The 8,092-nt window shown below is 47.3% G+C and overlaps 1 protein-coding gene across 1 annotated transcript in view; it reads right to left on the reverse strand.

Moving 5' to 3' along the window:
• Positions 1-5,075, reverse strand: part of GAN (gigaxonin) — a 66,855-nt gene extending 61,780 nt beyond the window's left edge. Inside the window, exon 1 of the mRNA XM_006860140.1 lies at positions 4,739-5,075. Coding sequence (XP_006860202.1) covers positions 4,739-4,905 — 167 coding nt within the window. The 5' untranslated portion in view covers positions 4,906-5,075. The remainder of the gene's footprint in view (positions 1-4,738) is intronic.
• Positions 5,076-8,092: the final 3,017 nt, after the last annotated feature.

Below are 8,092 nucleotides of genomic sequence, written 5' to 3' on the forward strand. Positions count from 1 at the left end.
AATAGGCAAATGCACAGACACCAGGGGTGGGTGGGGGGAGTTATTACTTAACCCTTGTGCAATTCATGGAACTGAACATACAGCACCCACTCACACTTCCGACCTCACAGGTTTACTGGGAAGACGCTATCCCACTCTTTGTGCATGCTGCCATCTGGTGGGGGGGCCTGCACAACTGCGTGAATCTGAAGAAACAGATCACATCAGAGTCCTCTTGGGACATGTGTCCAACTGGTGGTTGATGTGTGCCATCAAGGGGTCCCGACTCATAGTGATCCCATATAGGGTGTGCCGCCACAGGATAAGCACTTGACTACAAGGTTGGCATGAATTGTAAGGTCCATAGTTCAAACTTACCAGCCATTCCTCGGAAATCCTAAACAGGGTCGCTATGAGTCAAACCAACTCGAAAGCGCTTAACAACAACAACAAGAAGAGATATTACGGGAGCAGAAAGCCTCATCTTTCTCCTGTGGAGCAGCTGAGATCTCAGTTAGCAGCCTGACTTGTAAACCACTCCACTCCCAGGTTTCCTTTTTGTCACCCTAACTATCCAAATCCATTACTACCTCAAAAAATTTTCATTTCATTCAAAATGCCTTCCACTAATAAAAGAGACATGGCTCCAACAAAAATTCTAAGACGGGTTAAGAGAAACTCTGGCAAGAGTGTGAGGACTGCACATGATAAAAGTTTTGCTGTGTAGTGTGACCACAGTAAAAATGAAACACCTTGTTTCTAAGAGGTTGCAAGGATCAAGGATCAAATACTTTGAAGGAGACTTAAAAGCAATCATTTTAAAAGAACTCCAAGAACCTTTTACCACTTCAAAAGCTAAATATTCTTAAAACAGTCACGGAAAAAAAAAAAGATAGCAGATAATGAATGATTCTTCCCTACCTACTACTCCAGGGTCCCTGGGTGGTACAAATGGTTAAGACACTTGGCTGCTAACCAAAGGGTTGCAGGATCGTGTTGACCTAGAGAAGCTTCAGAAGCAAGGCCTGGTGACCTACTGCCGAAAAGGCAGCTATTGAAAATCCTAGGGAACATAGTACTACTCTTACACATCTAATAGTTGTTGCTGTTCAGTGCTGTGGAGTCAGTTCTGATTCATAGCGACCCTGTATAGGGTTTCTGGGGAGCGGCTGCTAGATTCAAACCGCCAATCTTGCAGTTAGCAGTCCAGTGCTTATCCTACAGCACCAACCCAGGACACGTATGGGATCACCATAAGTCAGCATTGACTTAACAGCAGCTGGGGAAAACCTACTGTACTACACAAAACAGTTGAAAATGAGAATCAACATGAGACAGTATGTGAAAGTGCTTGACAAGCACTGAAAATGCAAACCCACTATAAGCCCGCACATACGGAGATAGTCATCAGTTACAAGTTGTAGAGCAGCAGTCAAAAGATGAAATCACTACATCACTAGAGTTAAGTGGATTGATTTACAACACTTCAGAAGTAAACTTTTAGGGTTGGAACCACAAGTTTGGTGGTTTGAGCCCACCAGCATCTCTGCAGGAGAAAGATAAAGACTTCTGCTCCCACAAAGATTGAGGAAGCCTCAGAAACCCTACCCAGGATCAATCTGAGTGGGAACTTACTCCAAGGCACTCCACAAATGCTGTAACTTGGCTATGATAAAAGAGTAGAAACTGGGCATCATTAATATCACATCTAACCCTAGTTTGACAATTAAGTACTAGTGAGTTGCTATGGGTCGGAATTGACTCGATGGCACTTAACAACAACAACAACCTCCTCCCATAGTACAAACACCAATGCTCACTGAGACTGTTTCCTTATTCAGAAAGTGACAGGATCGCACTCAAAGAGACTGGAGGTTCCTTTTGGCCCTGTTACTGTGATTAGTAACATTTCACACTTGTTGCTGTTAGCTGTCACTGAGTCAGCTCCAACTCATGGGTACTTTACATGTAACAGAAGTAAACACTGCCCCGCCTGTGCTGTCTTCATGATCATTTTATACACACATATTGCTGCTAACAGTAAGCAACATTTCACATTACTAAAAAGTCTCACTACAAGCTGGCAGTCTCAAATGGATGATACCTCACCTTTTCCAGGGAAACAGATAAACTACTTCCTTTGTAGGCCTTTTTACAGACCTGTGAGGTATGCAAAGCTGTTACATATAGTTTCGCAGGGTGGGTCAAAAAAGTGAAAGAGAGAAAAGGCACACTTGATGTCTCATTTATGAGACCAGTGGACTTAAATCCAGATTAAGTAATTTTACCAACAACTGACAGCTCATCAGAGTGCAACCTGGATGCAGACAGCAGGTCTACAAGTGCTCAGCCCAATGCTCTTGTTAATTAGGAACTACTGAATGTCTAATACGGAGCTGTGGTATGATGCTATAGGATGAGTACTGGACTGCTAACCACAAGGTCAGCGGTTCAAATCCACTAGCCGCTCCTTGGAAGAAACCCTATAAATGGTCGCTGTGAATCAGAACCAGCTTGATGGCACTTAACAACAACCATGGAGGTGAATGGAATCCTGGTGGTACAGTGGTTCAGCCCTCAGCTGCTAACCAAAAGGCAAGTGGATGAAACCTGCGAGCGGGTCCATGGGAGAGAGACGAGGCCATCTGCTTGGGAACCCTACGGGCCAGTCCTGCTCTGTCTACTCAGGTTGCTATGAGTAGCAATCAGCTCAGCGGCAACAGGTCTGGGTTTCTGGTGACTTGTTGTTGCGAAGCGCCATCGAGTCGGTTCCGACCCATAGCGACCCTGTATAGCAACCCGAGGAGCAGCTGATGAGCTTGAACCACCAACCTTGCAGTTCAAACGGCTTTGCAGTATGGCACATTAACCCACAGCACCACACCAGGACTCCTTTTGGTGACTAGCGACATGCAACAGAGCTAATTCTAATCAACATCTAATTTGCTATGGTAGAAGGCAGTCATTACATTCAACACAGTCACTAAATAACTAAAAAAACAAACACAACCCACTAGCAAGGAGTCGATTCTGACTCCGTGACTTTATGTACGGTTTCTGAGGCTGGAAATCTTTACAGGAGCAGAAAGCCTCTTTCTTCTATAGTTGGTGGATTCAAACTGCTGACCTTGTAGCAAGCAGTTCAACACATAAACCACTATACCACCAAGACTCCTCAGCACTCTTGTTTCTGGGTGCTATGGATACAGCAACGAACAACACAAAAATTCCTGACCTCATGGAAAAATTTTAGAGCAGCTGAGGACTCTAGACTTAGCGAAAGAGAAAGGCTGTGTGCTGGTGGCTAGGAGGCAAAGTCACAGAATGCGCTCTTTGGTTGTTTAAATGATTTTATATTCCTGAGTGTTTTTTGTTATTACTCCCCACCCACCCCCACCCCCCACAAAACAAAACAGAGGGAATAGAAGCAAATACTGTTGAATGAGGATACTCAGAGGAGACCGTAATCACTGCAATGAAACGATGAATGTAAAATGGATGTTCCCCTATGTAAATTATCACTCAATTCACAATAAAAACTTTAAAAAAAAAAAAACCCCTGGCCTCATGGAGCTTACATGTGGTTGGGGAACATGGACCAACAGGATGAGTAAAATACAGGGCAAACTGTAGCACTGAATGTTAAGGGGAAAAATGAAATACAGAAAGGGATGGGATAGAAAACATGCAGTTGGCAATTTTCAATAAGCACTCTACTGCTAACTGCAAGGTCAGCCGTTCAAATCCATCAGCTGCTCCTTAGAAACCCTATTCAGGGTCGCTATGAGCTGGAAGGCACTTAACAATAACACATGCCATTTAAAAAACTATAATAACAATGATGCATCTCAAGTTGTTTCCCTCAGCCTGACCTCAAAACAGGGAACACTTGGGAGACAGGGTAGACGCCGCCTGTCTGCTGACTTCAACTTGATATATTGATTGTTCAAATCCCTGAACGGCCCAGTATGAGACATTCATCAGATTGGCAAAGTCAGTGGAAAGTTGGGGGCATTTTCTCCCCGCTTTTAAACCCACAAAGGAAGAGTGCAAACGTGTTTACAAAAGACAGCCAGGAGAAGTCACACACAGAACCACTAGAACTGCTTCTGAGTTAGCAGAAATGCTTCCTACTGTATAAACATGTAGTTTCTGCGACACTCTGCTTGGGCAAAGGCACATCTCATTGTGCTTTTTCTGATCTGTCAATTCCAGTGACATTCTCTACACCAGTCTGTACACAACTAACTTATAGGGCGGTGTCTCTAGCTTTTATTAGCATTTTTTGCTATGATTATAAAGATGCAACGCAGTTTGCAGGAAGAGTTGATGCAAGTAAAGATACCGGTCTCCAGCAAAATCGGATACACTTGTACAAGCAGTCTGATCAACCTTTCATTAACCTGCTTAGATCAGCTGGTCAGTCGGGTTAAGCTTTGTTTTCCTCCAGTTTAAAAAAAAAGCTCTCTGAGTCGCTAAAAGGCTCTCACGATGCTGGGGTGGCTGACTCCACGTTAAGTGAATCCCCCGCGCCGGACAAGCTCCGGGTCCAGCGACTCCTCGGGAGCGGATGCCGCGGGGCTTCGCTTGCCTCGGGAGGGCGGAGGTTTGGGGTCTGCCCGGCGAGCAGGAGCTCCGGCGGTATTCGGAGGCTGGGCGCCTGCAAACTTCACCGAGACCCGCGAGCTGGGCCCGGGCCAGGGGGCGGCCCTTCCCGGCGCGGCGCCGCCCTGTGGCGGGCGCGGTCCGGGGTCCTCACCTGATGTACGGGCTAGCCGCCGCCAGGATGTTCTTCTGCACCGGGATCTCCTCCCCGTCGAGGACAAGGTGAGCGTCGCAGAAGCGGGACTCTTCGCGGAAAGAGCTGAGCGCTCGCAGCAGACGCGCAGCGTGTTGAGGGTCGGACACGGCGCTGCCCTCGGCCATGACGCCCCGCAGACACCGGCCCGCACCGCCCTCTCCTCAGCCGGCCGGACCCCTCGCGCCACCCGTGTCCGGCGCACGTCTCGGCCACACGTCTTGCACGCGAGTTCGCCCGCCGGGCCCGGCTCTCAGGAATCAGGGAACTAGCGGGAGGCTCCGGAACGCGCCTGCGCCATTCACTGTGCGCGGAGCCGGAGGCTTTAAGAGGCAGCGACGTTACGTCATTTCTCCGCGACGCCCCCGCTCCCTCCTTCTCCACCTTCCCGCCCTATGTCGCCAGAGGCGGCCAATCAGAAGCCTCTTTCCTATTCCGAAGTGGCCGGTCAGCGATGAGAGCACCTTGAGTGCGGTGGGGAGAAGTCCAGTCCCCTTCCGTGGTCGCTGCAGCAATGGAGGGAGGTTCAGGCAGGCTAGGACTCTAGTTCAGCGCGTGGGCTCTGGAGCCGGCGTGTTTGAATCTGAGTCTCACCTCTTCCACTTAGGAACTGTGTGGCCATGGGTAAGGTGCCTATCCATCCTCAATTTTCCTATCTGCAAAAGAAGACATCTTCTAGCTTTGTGTTAGATAACGCAGGGGCTAGCGTGCATTATTTACTAGAGAGGGGTTTAGCAGGTAAGTGCACCAAGGCCATGGTAATCAGTGCTTGAAAAGATGCTTTGGCCGCTTGGTAGGGAGAAGTAGCAGATGAAGCTAGAGAAGTAAGCAGGGGGCCGTAGATTTTAACAAGGCAATTGATCTTGGTCTTGTAGTTGTTGGGAACTATGGAAAGTTTTTAAGCAGAGTTTTATAAAGATCCCGCAGTTGCTGCTTGGAGAATGGAGTTGGAGGGCGGTGAGAAGATACCAGGATATTGTCTGGCGGTGTAGGATAAGCACTGGACTGGTACCCGTCAGGTCGTCAGTTCTAACCCACCAGCCACTCTCGGAAACCCAGTTGCTGTGAGTTGGAAGCAACTCGACTGGCCACAACAACAAGGAAAGGAATGGTGGCCTGGCTGGAATGATGATGGAAGTGGATAAAAGTGAATGCCTTTAAGAGAACAGACAGAATTTTGAGGGAGAGACAATCCAAGATAATGTTCTAGGTTAAGTGAATAACTGTGGATGTTGATACCTCTGAGAAAGAGATAGAAAACTCTGGAGGGGTAGAATAGAAAGACAGGGCTTCAGATCTGACCAGGCTCCCCACGCAGAGAAGATGAGGGTTGTGCCAGAAAGCCACTGGGTCAGCTCAGCTTGCAAAGCAAGCCCCAGACTCAGAGGTTTCCCTGGAGATTGCTGAGGGATATGGGAATGTAGACTGTAGCTATAATTTTGTGCAAACATTAGACATTTTGTGCAAATGGGTGCTCAGTAAGCTTCCAAAGAACTAGCGGGAGTTTATGAGGACCAAGGACCAGAGAAAGTGGACAGGATTTGATTGGATCAGGCTTCTCAGACTCAGCCTGTATCAGCCCAGGCTTCGAAGTCCATGGCAAGAATCAGTGTGTGTTAACTGCTTTCAGGGCAGGATAATATCTGGGAGAAGGATGCTATTAGAGACATTCGAGACATTTTCTGTTCCTTCTTCAAATACTGTATTGTATTTATGGATGAAATGATAAAATGCCAAGGATTTGCTTCCAATGATGGCAAGTGGGTGGGGTATAGATAGTCATCCGTGGCCATGATACACTAATTGTTGAAGCCAGTTATGGGTATGTGGGGATTCATTATACTGTTGTCTGTACTTTTGTGCACACTGCAAAATTACAGAATAAAAACTGAAGAACAAACAAGAAAAGCAGCTCCAGCTTATCTTCTCCATGACACCTGCTCAGTTCCACTCCCTGGGAGCAGTTGACACACCTTCCTCCAAGTAGCTACTGTACTTTGAACATCGCTCTGGGAGGAAACTTACTGTACTGGTTTTTTTTTTTTTTTTTTTTTTTTTATGGTTTATCTTGATGCCCAGGTACCTGTCACACTGCCTGGCACCTAGTAGTGCTCAATGACTCTTAGGTGGATGGAGAGATTAAAACTGTGGTGACTACCAGCCGCTGAATGCATTTTTTTCTGAATTGTATGCTCTTCTTAGTTCATTTCTGTTGGCCTTTTCCCCCTCAAATGGACTATTGTTAAGGTCAGAGATGATCTATCTATATGACAGGGCAGGTTTCTGCACAGTGTTACATATTTGGTAAATACTTACTGATTAATTGCTTAAGATGCTGGTGTATTCTTCAGATATCAGAGGTTCAAAACAGAGCTCAAATAACAGAATGACAATGAGGTGATCAGTTGTCCCAGAAGGGGCACACTGCCTTTGATAAAGTACCTGGAAGTGAGCGGGGGATCAGGTAGGCAAGCTCTTCCTCCTGGTAGAGGTGAGCCTTCTCAGAAGGAAGCAGTGGAATGGCCTAGACAGGAGAGCAGAGACAGACAAGCGTCAGTCAGGGCACAGGTGCTTATTGACTTGAGTAGTGGGTCAGTTGTATAACAGACAGCTAATCAACAAGGAGCTCTGGTAGCGTAGTGGTTATGAATCGGCTGCAAATCTCAAGGTCAGCAGTTCAAAACTACCAGCTGTTCCGCGGGAGAAAGATGAGGCTTTCTGCTCCTGTAAAGATTTACAGCCTCAGAAACCCTGTACAGGGTCACTGTGAGTTAGAACCGACTCCACAGCACACAACAATAATCGCCAAAAGACCAACGCACTTTCAGGACCTCTCCCACTGCTCACAGTACTCCCCACCACCCTTCTTTGCTTACTCATCTGCACCCTTCCAAACCCAGCCAGTGGGGCTGTCAGGAAATCTCCAAGCAGCTTCCCCAGACAAAAACATTCCAGCACTTCTGCTCCCGAGCTATGCCACATGCATGCTTGCTGTCTGCACGTATCACCCTGCACTGTCCCGGATTGTCCCTGACTGGATTGGGAGCTTCTCCGGCACGTTGTTCGGTGCCTTCGAGTCGTCTCTGACTCATAGCGACCCTGTGCACAACAGAACACAACACTGCTGCTCCTGCCCCATCCTCACAGTCTGTTGGAGTCCATTGTTGTAATCACTATGCCAATCCAGCTCATTGAGGCTCTTCCTCTTTGTTTTTTGTTTTGTTTGTTTGTTTGTTTGTTTTGACCCTCTACTTTACCTTGATTGTAAAGTGTTGAAGAGCAAAGATGTCAGCTTGAGGACTAAGGTGAGCCTGA

The sequence above is a fragment of the Chrysochloris asiatica genome, unplaced genomic scaffold, assembly GCF_000296735.1.
Source record: "Chrysochloris asiatica unplaced genomic scaffold, ChrAsi1.0 scaffold00037, whole genome shotgun sequence".
NCBI classification, from domain to species: domain Eukaryota; kingdom Metazoa; phylum Chordata; class Mammalia; order Afrosoricida; family Chrysochloridae; genus Chrysochloris; species Chrysochloris asiatica.